This window comes from Rousettus aegyptiacus, unplaced genomic scaffold (assembly GCF_014176215.1).
Source record: "Rousettus aegyptiacus isolate mRouAeg1 unplaced genomic scaffold, mRouAeg1.p scaffold_m13_p_1, whole genome shotgun sequence".
Taxonomy (NCBI): Eukaryota; Metazoa; Chordata; class Mammalia; order Chiroptera; family Pteropodidae; genus Rousettus; species Rousettus aegyptiacus.
Genome location: NW_023416284.1, coordinates 81,968,149 through 81,987,477, shown reverse-complemented (window position 1 = coordinate 81,987,477; position 19,329 = coordinate 81,968,149). Strand labels below are relative to the sequence as shown.

Below are 19,329 nucleotides of genomic sequence, written 5' to 3'. Positions count from 1 at the left end.
TTATCTTAAGAATTTATTTCAATGTTAAAAATATTAATCTAAAGTTATAATTTTTTTTTCTAGTTTTAGAAGTGGCAAAGTGAACGCCCTTCATTAAAGGAAGGTTCCTGGGGAAGGGACAAGATTGTCACATCATTTTTTTGTTCCATCTTTGTGCTTCAATGACACCATCAGCACCAGCATCCTAGGCGCATGTAAAGAGGGTCTTGTCTTTAGGGAGGCTCAGCTTCCCATAGACTTTATGCATAAGGATTTAGTTTGGGCTTAATAAACTGATAATAGAATTACTTTAATCACTGAGATTATTTGGGGAGTTTATTAATGTCTTAAATTTTTTTCTCTCTGACTAGAGGCAACCTAAGATTTTACAGTTGTGAGGTATAAAACTATATAAATTATATTATTTATTTAGACTGTCACAAGGAATAAAATAAGGCCATACAAAGACAATTAATTTGTGTCAACATCACCTGTGTTCTAGGCATTTAGGTGATATTTGGTTCTACGATAATGAAATCATCATGTTAACCTTGAGTGCACTTCTTTTGGTAAAATTTGAGCCAAGTATAAAAAACCATGTACACAAAATTTGTTTTTCTAAATTGTTTTTGGAAGGTGATTTGTCCTTACCTGCCAGGAGTTATAAAAATGAATGATAAAAATGGTTTTGTCTATCAGTCCTTCTGCACTCAGTTATATATCCCAGTGTTGCACACATTTCTGTTTGCCAGCAGGATTGTCTTTGGAACTTTTTGATAAGAATACTGGTAGGGGATTGTTGGTTCCAAAGATGCACAATCACACAGGTGTTCAGATACCTTCTTCTTAGAATACCATTGCATATGAGCAATTGCTCTGCACATAGGAGCTTTTACGAAGAAAAGTGTGGGTTACTCAGGGGACCTGCAGACATTTCCCCAGTGGCTTGCAGTAGGGCCAGCTTTTTTCTCAGGAAAAATGTTGTCAAAATCTACTCAGTAATGAAAAAGAATGAACTATTGATATGTGCAACACCATGAGTGAATCTTAAAATAATTATGCTGAGTGAAAGAAGCCAGCCCCCCCCCCCAAAAAAAAAGATTACATTCTGTATGATTCCATTTTTATAAATTTCTGAGAAATGCAAACTCATCTATAGTGAAATGAGAGAAGAGAAAAGTAGGGGCAATGGGCAGAAAGGTAGGATTACAGAGAGGCATGAGGAAACTTTGGGGGCAATGGATATGTTCATTGTATTTATTGTGGTGACAGTTTCATAGATTTATATATATGTCAGCATTTACCAAATTGTACACTATATACACAGTTTAATGTTTGTTTGTTGTACCACATGTATAATAAAAAGGGGAAGTATTATATTACTGTTGTAAACAAATCAGTTATTCACTTGCCATAGACAGCAGGGAACTAGGGAAATAAATGCAACTAAAACAGAACAATGAAAGAAAAATCTACCTTCTCCTATTTAATTTGGGGCATAGGAAAGGTCCCTGTGTCTCACAATTCTGTTCCCATCTGATTTTTTTTTTCTTGCAATATCTTTTTTGATGGGCAGGGAATTATGTTTTAATTATCAAGGTTTGGAGTTTTGGAGTAGGTCAGAACTGGATTTAGCTTCTTTATCTGCTAGCTGTACTCCTTGAGCAAAATACTTGATCTTTCTAATAGTTTTTTGCCCCCATCTTTTAAATGAGATGATAGTGGCATAGTAAGTGCTCACTAAATGGAAGCAATTTTTGTTATTGTTTTTATTTGTTTCTCATTCTGATTTCCACCAAGTTTAAAATGCAAATATAATCTTAGACCAGAAAGCATAGTGTTTTACATTCATAGAGAGGCATGTTGCTGTGGAGAAACAGCATTGGGAGTGTTGCCTGAAGTAACAAAAAAATCATTACACAAAGTGAAAGGAACATAGGGTGGAGGCCATAGGTAATTTGCCTAATGCCCACTTTTTTATATGTTTCTCACAGTGCTTAACTGGCTATTAGGTGACTTTCTCATATGGTTTCCTCTCCTTTTAGTAATCTCTGCTCTTTGCAGGCTTTAACTGTTTTAAATTCATTAGTCTTTTCCTTTGTTAAATAATATCAATGCATATAAATAAGTACCACATTTATGATTGTTTATTGAGAGATTAATTCTGGCATGTACTTCGTTTAGGTGTAAGTATATTTATCAGTTATCTATAGAAAAAAATGTTTTGGCTTTTTAAATGGTTTGCTTAAATTCAGCTGATCTTATTTAACTTTTAGCTCATAAACTTAATTAAAAAATTAATATATACATACTCATGGAAATGAAAGTTGATTAGTTTATTTTAAATTTGTTGTATTGCTGCTATTAAAGTTTGAAGGACTATATGGTAAAAATATTTTTTTCTTTAATTCTGAAAGGATGCCATTTTTATTTATAGAAACTAACGGAATTACCTGATTATCTGTGATTTTGACCTAAGTTTTTCCTCTGCCAGGTAGTTGCAGGTATTTGACAGGTGATTGATTTGGTTTTAGAGGGCCCCGGAACTGCATAAAGTGTTTTTCATATTGGAAAAGACATTCTCAGGTTTTCACAAGTTTTAAGATTTATCACCTCCCCCTAACATGTTGCAAATTAATTTGTTTGCTATTTATTTCACTCAGAATGTAGTAATTGGTATTTTTAGCTGAAAGACATATTTGATCACAAGAAAGAGTAGACTGCCTTTTAACAGTGTTTTTATCTGGCATCTTTGCAGGGCTGGACATTAAATGGGTAGATTGCTACTTTCCTTTTACTCATCCTTCCTTTGAGCTGGAGATCAACTTCCATGGAGAATGGCTAGAAGTTCTTGGCTGTGGAGTGATGGAACAGCAACTGGTAAATTCAGGTAGAAAATAATCCAACATTTTATTTATAGGCTCTGTTCTCCTCTAACCTCATTTACATAGTCATTTACCTATTCATTTACATCTTCTTATAAGGGTAGCCTCACCATCTTTCTCCTCTCATATTACCTTCCCGACTTATCTCTGACAATTAACTCTAGACACACTAATCTCTCACACCTAATTTTATGTTGGCTCTTTTTTTGGAGTTTTTTTCTTGTCAGCACTTAGTTGTTGGATTTGTATTTTATGATTTCATATTTGTTAATATGTTGCTTTTTAATTGCCTCACTGGTATTTGATGCATGTCACATGGGCGCTGTTTGTCTTTCAAACTATAAGAACGAAGCCGATGCATAATCCTTTTTTGTTCTTATTGCATTTAGAATAGCACCCCAAATTCAGCAGATATTTCATAAATGCAATGAAACACAATGTAATACTTAGTCCTGTAGTTTTTAGTTGTTTGCTGCCCTCAGGGTTGGCGGTCCCACCCGACAAGATAAGTCTGAAGATGAGATCTCTGATTAAATTCTATCTCTATATATAAGTACTTGAGAGAGATTTTTCCAGCTCTTTACAAGACCATTGCTTAATAAAAATGATTATTTCTAAACTTAGTTTGAGAGGTGTGAGTTTTTCTTAAAAATCAACTATACGTAAATTAAAAACAAAACAAAACAAAACAAAAAACTCCAAGTCAACCAAGGCAAAAATAAATAAAAAAGTAAATAAATTTAGTGAAAATTTTGCAAAAATATTCCTTTAGTCTAAATATATACAAATACTCACTTTTATATTTGGCAGAGTTATTGTCACCCGTTCACCTTTGCCAGCCTCAGGATATCCACAGGAAGTGTCAATAGAAGCAGATTTGAAGTCATCTAAAAATAAAGATAGATGATGTATTTTTCTAAGATGGGCTAAAACCTTAATATCTGGATATCAAAAATATGAGCATGTTTCAGAATGATAAATCAGTTTTCAACATTCGGTAATTAAAATGGTTTACAAGAGTCTTTATATTACAAATAACCAAACAAAATACAAAAAAGTCAATATCTGAATTCAACTTAAAACATATTTTTCAGAGTATAAGTCTTCCATGGGAAGTCTGTCGAGACTGGGCATTTGAGCAGGGGCTTATTGCATAGATTGTAAGTAGAGTGGAAGTGATGCAAATTACAAATTGCACTTCTGCTCCCCTCCCACCACCACGTTCCCGCCCAGCTCCTATGGAACATTTGCTCAGAGGCCTTGGAGGGCAGTAGCTCTGGTTCAGGATTGGTCACTGGGCTTCCTACAGCAGAACGGGAAAAGAGCAGTCCTGCTCTTGGTAACTAAGAAATATAGATAGGCTATGGATAAGGTCAGAAGGTTAGAGAATAAGGACGGGGTGAGATGGAAGAGGTGAGGTGGCAGTGAAGTACAGCAGTTTGTGTTATCTGGGCTGGGACACCAGAGGCCTGGCCTTCCCCTCTTACTCTTAGGTAACCTCTGCCTACAGTCAGCTCACAGAGTCCTCTCCATTCCGCCAAGGAAGGCTTTGGGGAAAGCCCAGCAGACTGCCATATGCTTCTTGGATAGTTTTCAAATATTCGTGGATCTGTATTAGAGAAGAGGGAACACAGAGGTCACATATTAGGGCCTGTGAGTACAAGTTGTGAGGCCTGGGCTTGAGTGTGTGGAAACACCAGGTTTTCTGTCAATTGACAACAGTGTGTCTTCAGGAAAGTTGCTTAACTCTTGTGAGGCCTGGTGTTCTCATAGTAAAAGTGGGCACAGTAACACCTCCCTCAGAGTTATATGAGGATTAATCATGGTGATACATGTAATGTGCTTTAGCACAGGGTCTGGCACCTGGAAAACAGTCAATAAAAATTAACTGCTAAATTCTTTTAAATTTTCAAATGGTTAGCACCATTTTTTATCAATAGAGTCCCCTTAATAGGAAATATTTAAACAGAGACTGTCCTGAATATCATAGAAATGATTTCTATTCCATGAGTTTTAAGGGCTTGTCTCATTATAGAGGCACATTGTGGCTGTGTAGGTGAAACTAGAAATTTTTTTTTTTTTAATCTGTAAATTAGGTATACTTTTCCCAAATGCTGCTCTGAGTTATTTAATAGGATTTCTTTGTATTCCCCCGCCCCCTTCCCAAATAGTGCATAATAAGAAGTGATTTCTAACCAACTGGAACTAGAGTACCTCTGATTTTAGTTATCTCAGTATCCATGATTCTAGATTAAGTGATTGATTTTAGAGGAAAAAGGAAAATTAAGAGGACGAAGAAACAGAAAAATCAGTCTAATAGGTGTATATGCATCTTAATAGAAAACACATAATACTAGGAGTATCTATGTAAGATGTATTCTTTTTTTGAGTGGCGCTAACTTCAAATACTTCAGTGGTGTTTTATTTTAGGCAAAAGATTTGAAGGAATCCTAAGTGTCCTACTCCCAAGAGTGTTTGGTGTCAGGGGCCAGAACTAAGAAAGCAGATGAAGGGATGTATCAACTTATGTATCAGTTGTCACTTGGAATTGTGCTTCCTTGTGTGTTTTCTAGTATCCTTGATGAGTTTGTATGAGGTTTATTTACACAATAATTGACTGAATATAGTTATCCGAAGCAGGTTTCCAAATCATTATTGCACATTAAGGAGACTGCTGTTTTACAATTAGATTAGCCATGTCAAGTGTTCTTTAAGGAAATGGCAAAGTGAAAAAACAAACAAGAAGTAGATGATACCTAAGATGTAAATATGTTTGAGAGATTCACAGTGGTGGTGGGATGTGCTTTATGTTGTTGGGAGAGTGTACACATAAAATTTAAATACCTTGTAAGAGAGGGAGACTAAAGAAAAGGAAGAGATGGTTTTAGAAAAGAAATTCCATGTAGCCTTTGCTATTTGAAATAGAAATTAATATGACAAAATTCTGCTCTGTGTTCTCAGACTTGAATGCATTTTGACATATATAGTTACATTTTTAACTGTGCCTGGCAGTCACAAATCACAGACAGTATTTGTAAATACAGCTTATATTCTTATTTATTTCTGAGATTTTTTGTGGCATAAAGATTGTGTTCACTTCATCCATCTCGTTCTCCTATATTTTCTTCCCTTCCCTCTTTTTCCCTCTCCTCCCCCCCTTTTTTTTTTTTAACAGAACTCCAAGAAACAGTAAAGTTGATAGTTTTAGATTCTCCTTCTTTTAAAGTTCTTATAGAGGTTCAGGTAAATGGCAAAATAACTAGAAACCAAAGAAGCTGATGAAACAATGATACCTGCAGACATCAGTCGAGTCCTCATTGTGTGCCAGCCTCTCATTAAATGTTTTAGATGTTTGTTATTTAACCTTGATAACAAGGCTCTGAGGTAGAGCCGTCATTATCCCTATTTTTCACCTGAGAAAGGTGATCAGGACTAAATAGCTAGATAGTGGTAGTGCAACTTGCCTAAGTCTTTCTGATAACAGTTAACAATTGTGCTGTGCTACCTGAATAGTAAGTTGCATGGTTTTGAAGTGGCTAGAAATTCATTTCAAATAAGTTATTCTAACATAGAATGAAGCACTGCAAACAAGTGAAAAAAATAACAGCAAACAAAACTCCTATTTGTTCTGTAGTTATTTATGACCTCTAAAGAAGGACAGTGCCCCATGTATATTATTTCCTATGGTAGAGTGCATTTAATTCAAAGCAGAGATTAGATTGCTAATTTAAACAGTCAATGAAAACACTTCATTGCACTTTTAAGTTGACTATAGCATATATGTGTTTTTATTAACAGAATAACATAAGGCTCTTCCAGATAATTTATAGAATTTTATTTTAATTTTTCTTTAAGATATAATGTCTTCACCATTGCTTTCCAACCCCTTAGATTTAGTAATTCTGAGGTGGGTGGTGACTTGTCATGATGTGATTGCTTTTTCCTTAAGGAGATGTTTTGAGGACAGTACTGAGTAATGTCCCCAAATACTTCACAGTTATTTCCCATTGGGCTGACTCAGACTGCTAATGTCTTTTCGGATAGTATGTGGAGCATGAACATCTAAAACTATCATCAGGGATGACTGCAGGTTGTGATCATGCTAGGAATGAATTTATCATTTATTGAGTCCCTGTGAAATTTAGAAGATTGTACATAGGCTAGGGGGAGAGAAGGCTCTATAGTGGAAACGAACTTTGTAAAAATGGAATCACCTTATATCTTCATTAAAATTTAAAAATTGCTTATTTAGGGAAAGCCTTATAAATATGTACATGAACAGTTTCCAGTTTTAAATGATCTTTTTTTTGTTCCTTTGTCAAATATTTTTTGAATTCTTTCTAAGGTTATAGAAAATCAAATGAGCATTGTCTTTGCCTTTGGAAATAGTGCAGTACACACAGACATAGAAAAAAATGATTAAAGTACCACGTGGTAAGTATTTGTAGTAGAGATACAGTGAGTAAAATCAGGAGGAGAGATGTGCCAAGACCTTGTCCTGGTTAAATTCAGGATGAAATATTGTTGCTACAGATATTAGAAATGTGCATCACAGAATAAGTTAGGTTCTTATTTGCAAGGGGTTATGTACTTTATCTTTGGATGCCCATTTGTCATACCCAATGCTGCTTTTCCTGTATAAGTGTAAATCTATTATCAGTCTGTTCCTTTTTTTGGTAGCCAATCCATACAACCTCTAGACACACTTATACCATTCGGTGTTGTTGGTCTAACTTTTAGACAGCATGGACCAAGATTGTACCGGTATTGTGTTATATACAAGCAGACATACCATTCTTATACTTAGTAACTCGTGTGTAAGGCACTGTGCTAAACAAAAAGGAGGGCACAAAAATTGCTGAGATGCGATTTCTCTCTTTAAGTGTGGCAAGGAAAGTAAGGCTATGTAGGTAGAGCAGGTAGCTTAAGTATCATTCTTAAGGTGGAGCTTTGGGAGATGTGAAGAAGGAACTCTATCAGTTAAATCAGTGGAAGTGTTATAGAGGAGGTGGCATTTGAACTGGGTCTTAAACAGTAGTTGTCTAATGCGTGCCTACTAATCACCTGGGGAGCTTATTTAAAATGTCTACTTGTTGAGTGCCAGACTCTCTAAGAGGTCTGGGACCAAGGTGTGCATTTTAAGTAAATACCTTGGATAATTCTTGCGAATGACCTGTGCTCATACCCTGCCTGAAAAACATTGTCTTTAAGATAGTTAGAATATTTTCCTTAATTTGAGGGAATAATCAAAGAGTAATGAATTACGCATATATAAAGCGTAATTTTTAACATACGCGTAGACCTGTGAGACCATCATCATAATTAAGATTGTAAACATTTTCATCATGAACCAATGTTTGTGCTCTTTTTGTAATCTATTCCTCCATCTATCCTTGTCTCCAGGCAACCACTGATCTGTCATTATAGATTAGTTTGGATTTTCTAGTTTGATATAAATCAGTTATACAGTCTGTATTCTTTATTCTTCTTTCCCTCAGCATAGTGATTTTTAGATATGTTAATGTTGTTGTGTGTATCTGTCAATGTTGTATCAGTTCTTTTTGTTGTGAGTATACTGTGATTTGTTTATCCATTCGCTATTAATGGACATTTAGGTTGTTTCCAGTTTTTCCATATTATGAATAAAGCTGCTATAAATATTTGTATAGAAGTCTTAGTGTGGACATGTGTTTATCTTTCTCTCGAGAAAAAAAATCTAGGAGTAGAATGGTCTATAAATGTCAAATAGATCAATGCGATTGAATAGCATTCAGCTCTTCTATGTCTACTGATATTTTTGGTCTTAATATTCTATCGATTTGTCTGAAAAGAATGTTAAAATTTCCTACTATGATTATTGACTTGTCTATTTTACTCTTTTATTCTATCGTTTTTTTTTTTCAAGTTTTCATGCTATATTATTAGGTGCATACACTTTTATAACCGTTATATCTTCTGTATGAATTGTCCCTTTTATCTTTACGAAATATCCATTTTTATCTCTGGTAATTTTCTTTTTCTTGAAATCTGTTTTATTTATATTGAAATATGCATTCTAGTTTTACCTGTTCTCCTTCTCAGTTACCTATATGTTGTTTTAGTTACATGTACTATGTCTATGCACATTGAAAACTGCACCAGTGTTAAAACTTTTGTTTTCAATAGTCATATGCATTTTAAAGAACTTAAGAGGAAAACTGTATTCTTTTATATTTACCTAGTTATTTATCATTTTGTTCTTCGTTCCTGGAGATCCATGCTTCTTTCTGGTGTTTTTCCCTCTCAGTGTGGAAAACTTCCTATTAAGCAATTCTTATTGAATGTGTCTCCTAGTGTTCCTTTGTCTGAGAATGGCAGTGATTCAGACTCAGTGTAAATCTTTGCTTTGATGATTTGTGTCTGTCTTGCACATGTGTATTTTAGGGGTTAGCCTGAAACTTGTGTGAATGGTACAAATATCAGTTTAGTTTCCTCAGTTGGTGCTATGCTGGTTTGAGCCTGTGCTGTGCATATGTAGCTCAGGGATTAGGTTGATACTTCTGCAGTTAGAATTAGGGCACCCCTTTTTTGGTTCTCTTTATTCCAACTCACAGAAGCGTTTTACCTGTGTACAGAAAAACAGGCTTTCTCTTTGAGTCTTAGCTGCCTGTGATGTTGTGCAGCTCTGAAACTAGGGCCCTTCTTTGAAAACAAACAAAAAATTTCATCTCGTGTAAGTTACTTCTTCAGGTTTTGATTCAATCAAAATTTGTCTGTCTGTTTACTTTTCAGAGTGCTCTATAGTTGTTTTGTACTTGTCCAGGGATTTGAGTTGTAATCGGAGTGAGGGATAGTGGGCTTATGCCCCTATAGTGAAACCAAACTCTAGGTTGAATTGTGAAGACACTCTAGGTAAAAGGATAATTGTATGACATAACTCTGTGGTGCCAGAAAAATGTGGGTATCCTGGACCTACTGTATATTTAATTCATCAACTTTATTAATCAGTAAGCATAATGAATTTTTGACGTAAAACAACTGGTTGAGACTATTAAGATCTGGCTAATTATGGCTATTTCCCTTCCTTCACTCCCTCCTTTTTTTTTTTTTTTTCCCTCTCCCTCTCCCTTTTTTCCTTTATCTTCCTAACTTTCTTACTTCTTTAAGTCAGTCTTGGCTCTTCAAGTGCCCTTTCAGAAAAGGAAACAAATATATATCAGCCCCATGCATAGGTTTTGCCTTGAAGTTCCTCCTAGTGACGTATTTTCAAGCTTTCGGAATAGAGATGTCTGTTCAAATATTTACTTAGCCTTTGTCCATTTTCCCTTTTCAAAATGGATAAGGAGTAAGATTTTTTACTTATATAAAAGTAATCTGTAATCATTGAAAAATTAAGAAATTAAAGTATAAGAAAAAACTAATTCCATTTTCACTTAGGTAAAACTTTAAAAATATTTCTTATGTGTAATTATTAGATATACCCAATAATACATATGTAGAATATGTATTTTATAAAAACGAAATTACACTTTGCAATTTTTTTATTGTGTTTTTTCAGAACAAATTTGACATGAATGTCTTTGCTATTACCAAATATCATTGTTAAGGGCCACATAACCATTGTGGATGATTCTTTTTAGTCATTTATACATTGATGTATTGTTGACAATAAACAGTTTTTGTACATGTGTCCTCCTGCACTGGCTTTAGTGTTGCACTGGGATAAGTTTATAGAACTGAAATTACTGGCTTTTTCCCCTCTGAGGTTTTGATGTGTATTGCCTGATAAAACACTGGGAAAAAGCACCTTCAGTATTTGAAAGTGCGTCTTGTCCCACACCCTCAGCAACACTGAACACTTTTAATATCTTTACTCTTTGCATCTAAGAGGGAAAAAATCTTGTACTAGTATTGTTTTAATTTCTTTTTCTCTGGTTACTAGTGTAGTTGAACACATTTCCAGAAGATTTTGGCTTAGTCTGTTCTCTAATAGCGGTTGAAGGGATGCTAGGATATGCACTATATATTTTCTTTTTATTGTCTCACCTCAAATTATAACTTTATTCTCATCCCTGTGTTCTTAACATGTGCACTTTCTATTTTACTTAGACCATCTAAGCCACCTTAAGTGAACTCTCATTTCCCTCTTCTTCATCACCAGACTTCCTTGTATTTTTATAAAACTTCTCTTTGCCCAAGGCTAGGTGACAGTGACTCTGGACTTTATGCCTAGCTACAACCCCTTAGAATTTGAGTGTATCACTTATCCTCATTTTTCTTGCTGCAGATTTTCTATTTTTTTAATTGTTTAAATAGTTTATTGAGGTGAAAATCGCATAAAATCAAATTAACCGTTTCATTGGCATTTTAGTAAATTTACAAGGTTGTGCAATCACTACCTCTACCTAGTTCTCTGCAATTTTTATTACTCCAAAGTAAAATATCTTACCCTTTGAGCAGTTTCTTTCACCTCTCCTCCCTCTGGCAACCATATTCAGTGTTTTGCCTCTGAGGATTTGTCTATTATAATTTCATATAAATAGAGTTTTACATTAGGCGACCTTTTGTGTCTCCCTTCTTTTACTTAGCATAATGTTTTGGAGGTATATCCACATCATAGCTTTCATTACTTTTCATGGATGCATAATATTCCATTGTGTACATATACCACAATTTATTTATCCACTCATCCATTGATGGACATTTGGTACTTTTTCTATGTTTTGGCTATTGTGAATAGTGCTGCTATACACATGCATGTACATGTTTTTGTTTGAGTCCCTGTTTTCATTTCTTTTTGGTATATATCTAGGAGTGGGATTGCTGAGTTATATGATAATAATGTGTTTTAATTTTTTGAAGAAGTGCTAAACTATCTTCCACAATAGCTAAACCATTTAAACCATGCCCATCAGCAGTTTATGAGGGTCCAATCTCTCCACATCCTTGTCAATGCTGGTTATTTTCTGTTTGCTCTGTATCGTATTGATTTCTTTTATAGCCATCCTAGTAGATATGGAGTGGTACCTCACTGTGGTTTTGATTGTCTTTTCTCTAATGACTTATAATGTGAAACATCTTTTCATATACTTGTTAGCCATTTGTATATTTTCTTTGGAAAAGTGTCTATTCAAGTCCTTTGCCCATTTTTTAAATTGGATTGTTCGTCTTTTTGTTGTTGAGTTCTAAGAGTTCTTTATTTTGGATACTAGATCCTTATCAGAGATATTATTGTAAATACTTTGTTCAAATCTCTAGGTTTTCTTTTCATTTTCTTGGTAATGTCCTTTGAAGCACAAAAGATTTTCATTTTGATGTAGTCTAATCTATCCTTTTTCTTCTCTGGCATCTGCTTTTAGTGTCATATCTAAGTCCATTACCAAATATAAGATCAAGAAGATTTTCTCCTATGTTTTCTTCTAGGAGTTCTGTGGTTATAGCTCTTATATTTAGGCCATTGGTCCATTTTGTGGTGATTTTTGTATATGGCATGAAGTAGAGGTCCAACTTCATTCTTTTGCATGTGGACATCCAGTTGATCCAGCACCATTTGTTGAAGAAACTACTCCTTCTCCACTGAAAGATCTTGGCACCCTTGTTGAAAACTAATTGACCGTAGATGTGTGGATTTATTTCTGGAGTTGTGACTCTATTCTATGGTTGTATATTTCTGTCTTCATGCTTAGTACTGCACTATTTTGATTCCTGTAGTTTCGTAGGAAGTTTTGAAATTGAAAAGTATGAGTCCTCCAACTTTGTTCTTCTATCCGTTCTTTACTCTTCGCCAGAAACATGCTCAAGTCTCCCTATTTTTAAAAATTATTTTTCCTTAATTTTTTTCATTGAAACACTTTATCCTATATTTTATAAACTTGTGTGTGTGTGTATGTATGTATGTATGTATTTATCCATTTATATCCAACTATATGTCTGCCTATCTATCTATCTATCTATCTATCTATCTATCTATCATCTTCCTACCTACCTATCTATGTACCTATCATCTTCCTATCTTCCAATCCTTTATTATAGCTACCTGTCCAGTATCTTCCACACAGCTTAAGAGATAAGACGTTATACAGTTGAAGTTCCCTGTATTAGTATCTTCCCTCTTTCTCTCCTTCCTGTGAGCAATCTCTGTTGTGAATTTTTTGTTATTACCTTGATTTTCATTATAGTTTTAACATGTATTTTTATAAAGCAAGTTAATTTTCACTGGGTTTTAAACTTTAACAGATGAAATCACAGTATGTATACTTTTAGGACTTTAGTTTTTCGTAATATTGAGAGGTTCATCTGTATTGTCATACAGTTTTAATTCATTCATTTTTTGCTGCTTAAATTCGATTGGATGAATATGCCAGTTTATTCATCCATTCTTTAATGGACGTTTGATTATTGCCAATTTTTTTTTTGTTACTACAAATGCTACTGCTGAACATCTTGTACATCCTGTATGTATAGGTGTAAGAGTTTCTCTAAGGTATATTTTCACAATGAAATTGCTAAATCAATACTTATGAGCATCTTTATCTTTATTGGCTATCACTAGATTGTTTCCCAAAACCATTAGGCTAGTTTGTACTGCCTTGAGCCTATATGTGAAAATTCTTGTTGCTCTACAACTTCTTCAACACTTGACTTTGTTCAACTTATTTTGCCAATCTAGTGAGTATAAAATAGTATATCACTGTGGTTTCATTTGCATTTATCTCATTACTATTAAGGTTGAATGCATTTTTATATATTTATCTGACACTTATAGCTTTTCTTTTGTTCATTTTGGGGTGGAGCTTATTTTTGTCTTTTCCTAATTGATTGGTAGGAATTCATCATTTATTTTGAAAACAGTGTTTCCCCCCTTATACACGGGAGATACCTCCCAAGCTCCCCAGTGGAAGCCTGAAATCATGGATAGTACTGAACCCTATATATACTGTGTTTTTTTCCTGTACTTACATAGCTATGATAAAGTTTAATTTATATATGAGGCTCAGTAAAAGATTAAAAATAACTAATAATAAAATAGAACAGTTATAACTATACAAAATAAAAGTTATGTGAATGTGATCTCTTACTCAAAATACCTTATTTTACTGTACTCAACCCTGATGATGATGATCCTGTGAGATGATAAAATTCCATATTAAGGCAAGAAGTTTTACCTTTTCACTTTAAGGAAGAAGTTTATGGTTTCTTTTGGCATATCTGAATTACCAGTGTGATTCCTCTTGTGCTTTGGGGCCATTATTAAATAAAATAAGTGTTACTTGGACAGAAGCACTGCTATGCCTTCTGAGTTGATCTGATATATGAGATGGCTGCTAAGTGACTAATGGAACCGGGAGTGTATACAGTGTAGATACACTGGACAAAGGGATGATTCAAATCCCGGGCAGGACGAAGAGGGACAGTGAGAGACTTCATCATGCTACTCAGAACGATGCTCAATTTAACAATTTAAAACTTATAAATTGTTTATTCCTGGAGTTTTTCATTTAATATTTTTGGACCACAGCTGACTGTAGGTAACTGGAACCATGGAAAGCAAAACCACAAGATGGGGAGGGAGGGACTACTGTACTAATAATTTGTTATTTTTATTTTTATGTGTTGGAATTGTGTTCTTCAGGTTTGTGCCTTTTATTTTTTTATTTTATTTTTTTTTATAAGTTGGTCTTTCATAAATGAAATATATATATATTTCCTACTTAAGTAGCTTTAGGTTTCTTTATATAACCTCCTTCTCCAAAAACATCACTTTGTCAGGGAATGTGAGTGGGTGTAAGTTGACAAGTTCCATAACGATAACCCTTCTGCTTGTCATGCTTGATTTTGGTAGTTTAAGCCTCTGATGTTATTGCTATATCATTCATATTTTTAGCATGGGGATTCTAAATATTTAATGACTTTCAGACATCTACCCACTTTCTTCTAATGTTCTGTCAGTTTTGGTCCCACCCTCTGATAGCTTCTCTTGGCTGGTAACGTATGCTCTAGGATGCTCTCGTTTGACTAGGAAATGTAGCTTGGAGCTGGCTTGGGGAACGACACTTTTACCATTTGCAAAGAATTAATTTGTTTCCTGGTGTATTTTTTAGGTTTTTTTTTTTTTCTTTCTAATTCTGCTCAGTATTTCTGTTGTTGTAATAAAACTAAATGTTTTGGTAGCTCGATTCATTCCTGAAGTTTTTATAGCTATTGTAATATGGGTTGCATACTATTTGTGGCATAATTTCAATACATAGGAGACTTCTGGAAAGCAGAGATTCTGTTCTGTGCATTATTTTCAATGTCTGAGGTCTCGTGTATTTGGCAAATAAAAGGCAATTGTCATTTAATTCTTCAGTTCTTCCCTCATCAATATGAACTGAATTTTCCATTTTTTCCAACTGTTTTCCTTTTCCTATTTTCTCCCCCATTCATGAAACAATAACCCTAACAACACAGGCCAACTATTAGCTTTTGGCACTTTGAAGCTGCTGGAGTAGTTTGTGAGTTTCCAAATAAGAGGTTCGGATTAGAAAGAAATAGAAATTTGGCAAGTTTGGGTTGTTGCAAATCGTCATTTCTTTCATCAGACTGTATTATTCCCAGTTCTAACCTGCATCCTGCATCCTTGTACTTTGCTGATGACTCCGAAGCACTTTCTACTGTGGGAGGAGTATACTTCTCTGCTGCATTGATTTTTGGCTTGGCCACCTGACTACTTTGGCTGAGGGAATATTAGTAGATGTGATACAGAGACTTGAAGTATACTTGGCAGTTGGTTTTTTCTTCTTTTGTTTCCATCTTTGTTATGAGATGAACATGGATATAGCCTGCTGGTTCTAGAATAGTAAGAGGTGTGTGTAGTGGATTGGAACCACCGGGGAGTTTGAAGTCCAGCCCAATCTGGACCAGCTGAGCCCCAGACCCATAGAAGTGTGGTTGTGATATGCCACTGAAATTTTGTAGTGATTTGTCCATCCATAGTAGCTGTCTGATAAAATGTACATTGTGTTTGTTTTGCATATTCTTTTTTAGCTTATCTAGGGCTAATAGTGTGCTTACAATTCTCTCTTCCAAAACCATTATACAGAATTTGTTTATTTCTTTTGAGCTTTTCCTTACCACCTCCCTTTCTAGCTTAGTGAGAAAGATGATTGGAAAAGAGCTCGACTTTTTCTATTTTCTTCCTTCTCTAGAGAAGCCATTGAAATAGACTCCCAGTACATTAGTTTGTGTAATGGTTAGTACCTAAGCCACATGGGGATGTGGGGTGAGATTTATCCAGAGGCCCTAAAGAGAGTAGTTGGTGCAAGAAGACACAAAGGCAGGTGGCAGCAATACTTGTTCTGGGAAGATTGATTAGTGTAGAGTCCTAGAAAAACCAGGGGGCATATGAATCAAGCAGAGAAAGCCGAAAACACATTGGTAGGGATCGGCTCTGGAAGGTCTTAGAAGACAAAAGACCTCAAGTCTCATCCTTCAGGTAGAGTACACAATTGAAAGATTTTAAGTCAGAGAGAGAGATGATCAGGTTTGTGTTTTAGAAACTGACATTGCTGTGGAGAGTGAGTCAAAGAAATGCCAATTCAAAGGTAGAGAGACCAGGTGAGCAGTGTAGACTCTAAATTATGCCAGTGGGAGCTGAAGCAGTGGCAGGAGGGAGAGAGGGAGACCAGATTGGAGTGAATCTTAGGAGTTATTGCCAGACTGTGTGCCCAGGGTCCACTTTCTTGGCATGATGAAAAGGTCATGGACATAGCAATCAGGTAGTTCTGGATGCAGCCTTCCCAGACATAACTGACACATAGAACCTTTAGGTATACCTCACCACTGTATACCCTCCAGAGAATTAGAGGTGAATTCCATGGCCCCCATCTCCCACCTTCTTTACCTTCAGATGCCTGAACCATAAATAACTAGCATAACTTCTTTCTCATAGAGGCATTCTTTATGATAGAGGAGGCAGATCTCTTCAGAATTTAAAAGAAGTAACATTTTATTTTTGTTTTAAAAAAGAGTTCTGAATTGTATAAGCATCAAGCCCTACAAAACCTGGATTCATTCCTGGATGAAATGCATGTGATGAAGATGGCTCTCATCTCTTCTAGACCATTGTTCTGGCTCTCCTTGGACAGGCTTTCTGTGGATCCTCTCTATGTCCAAGTATGTCTTCTTCTTAGAGAGTAGCTGGTTAATGAGTACTCTGTAGTGGTTGTATGGCACCGAGACATATGTCTCTAACTGAGCAGACCTGAAATGATCTTTGTGTAGCTCCCTCCCTTTTGGATGTGGGACTTTTTAGTTGATTTATTTAACTAAAGTTGTTCTTCCATGGCTGGTTATTTTTCTGATAGCCATGGAGGGGGCTTGGAATTGGAGTTCCTCATTAGTTGAACTTATGTTCTTTGTCAGTGGTGCATGCAATAGTAGGCATGGGGAAAAGCTAGAGAAAGGAAAAGGACAGAGTCTCATAGGACTTGCTTATTTTGGGACTTACTAGTCTCTACTGACTGGTTTCCTTGACCACCATGGAGTAGATGTGCATGATTCTACAGAAAATATTGAAAACTTTAGACCAGAAAGATAACCTTCACTGACAAATACATTTACCACTTAATGTGTTTGAGTTTCAGTACCGAATATATAAAATGAAAGTAATAACATGTATGTCATTGGTTTGGAATGAAAAGTAAATGAATTAATGCATATAATGCTCTTAGCATGGTATCTGGTGCATAGTAAGTTATCAAAAAGTGTTAGATCCTTTCTCCCCTAACTAACTCTCCCATTCTTCAGAAAGTGTTAAAAGTTGGAAATAATATCAGATATTAACTCTGTGAATCCCCTGAAATTACATGTTAACTTTACACCTATTTGTGTAGGGACATTTGGGACAAGGGAGCGTAATTATGGTTTTCATGAGATTCTCAAAGGGTTCTGTGGCTTAAAAAAGTTACAAACCACTGATCTAGCCTAATACCCTTATTTGGCGTATGAGGAATTAGAGTTGTTTAATGGGGCAGTTTTAGGTGTGTGTATTAGAGAACCAAATGCAGATATGATTTGAAGGATACTGAACAATCTGACTAATAATGCTGTCTGCCTTAAGGATCTTATTGAGACAAGTGCAATATGTTAGGTGAAGGTGCTTGTTACCAGGAGGGCAAATATTCATTGACTGAGGAAAGGGTAAGGAATGCAGGTAGCATTTGCTGGAGAGGTCAGTACTCGGCAAGTGAAGGCAAATAAGACAGAGCTCCTGTCTTCGAGGAGCTAATGATCTAATGAGGAATATAGTCACACACATATCCCAAGAAACAAGTTATCATACCACGTGACAGGTAAGTTCAACAGCCATTGTTGTCTCTGGAAATCAGGGAAGTTGTCCCAGAAGAGTTACTCTGAAGAGGTGTTACTTTACCTTGTTCTTGAAGAATGTTTAGGACTGTGCCAGGACAAGAGAAAGTATAGACCCTTTTATGCAGAGCGGGCAACATATTCGACAACTTCTAAAAGAAGTTATCAACACACTTCTAAAAGACCTGGAATGTTTGAGGAAAGAGAATTTTATTGTGATTGGGGTAGTACCTGTGTGGGATGAAACCAGAGGGGTCTGGATGTGATGGACATTGTTTGCAAAGTTAAAGACCTCAAGTCTGAAGTGCCTATGAGCCATTCAGATAGAAACATCTAGAAGACAGTTGGACATAAAAAATTAGAAAGTGTAAAAGGGCTTCATAAAAGATTTTGGCATTGTCAATGTCATTAAAGGTTATGAAATTAAGCTAATGTAAGAAAATAATCACAGAGAAAGAAGGGAAAGAACAAGGAATATAAAGTTTCAGAAAAATATTCTCTGGCATTTCTTTATCTGTTGAATTCACTAGAGTTTGTTGGCGTAAAGGGAGAGTTTTCTTGCAGTTCAGGTCTTCATGCATTCTTCATTCATTCATTCATTCATTCATTTATTCAATATTTACTGAATATCTGATGCTACCAAGTAGTGATAGAAATATAAAGCTAGTCCCAGCCTTTGAGAATCCTACAGTCAGATGGAGAATGTGGACAGCTAAATGTACAATTACAATACAGCATGATGCCCGCTCAGAGGAGTGGAATACACTTTGCTGTGGGAACAGTAGGAGGTAGCATCTAGTATGATTTGGGGGAGGTCTTCAGAAAGGCCTCCTAATGTGAAACATAAAGGATGAGTGAGAGTCAGTGGTGAAAGGGACCGGGGAGAGGGCAAGCGTGTTCTAGTCTGGGAGTGGCAAACTTGTTTTATAAGGGACCAGATGGTAAATGTTTTAGGTTTGGCTATCTGTTCTCTGTTGCAGTTGTTCATCTCTACCATTGTAATGTGAGAACTGCCACAGACATAGATAAATAAATGAGTGTGGCTGTGTTCCAATATAGCTTTATTTATGGACTCTGAAAATTTCGTATAATTTTCATGTGTCATGAAACAGTATTCTTTTGATATTTCTCAACCATT

At 35.5% G+C, this 19,329-nt stretch overlaps 1 protein-coding gene across 6 annotated transcripts in view; it reads left to right on the top strand.

The window, feature by feature from the left end:
- Positions 1–19,329, top strand: part of FARS2 (phenylalanyl-tRNA synthetase 2, mitochondrial) — a 442,133-nt gene that overhangs the window by 130,790 nt on the left and 292,014 nt on the right. For all 6 annotated transcript variants that reach the window (XM_036229346.1, XM_036229283.1, XM_036229309.1 and 3 more), the window contains one exon: positions 2,738–2,869. In XM_036229346.1, coding sequence (XP_036085239.1) covers positions 2,738–2,869 — 132 coding nt within the window. The remainder of the gene's footprint in view (positions 1–2,737; positions 2,870–19,329) is intronic.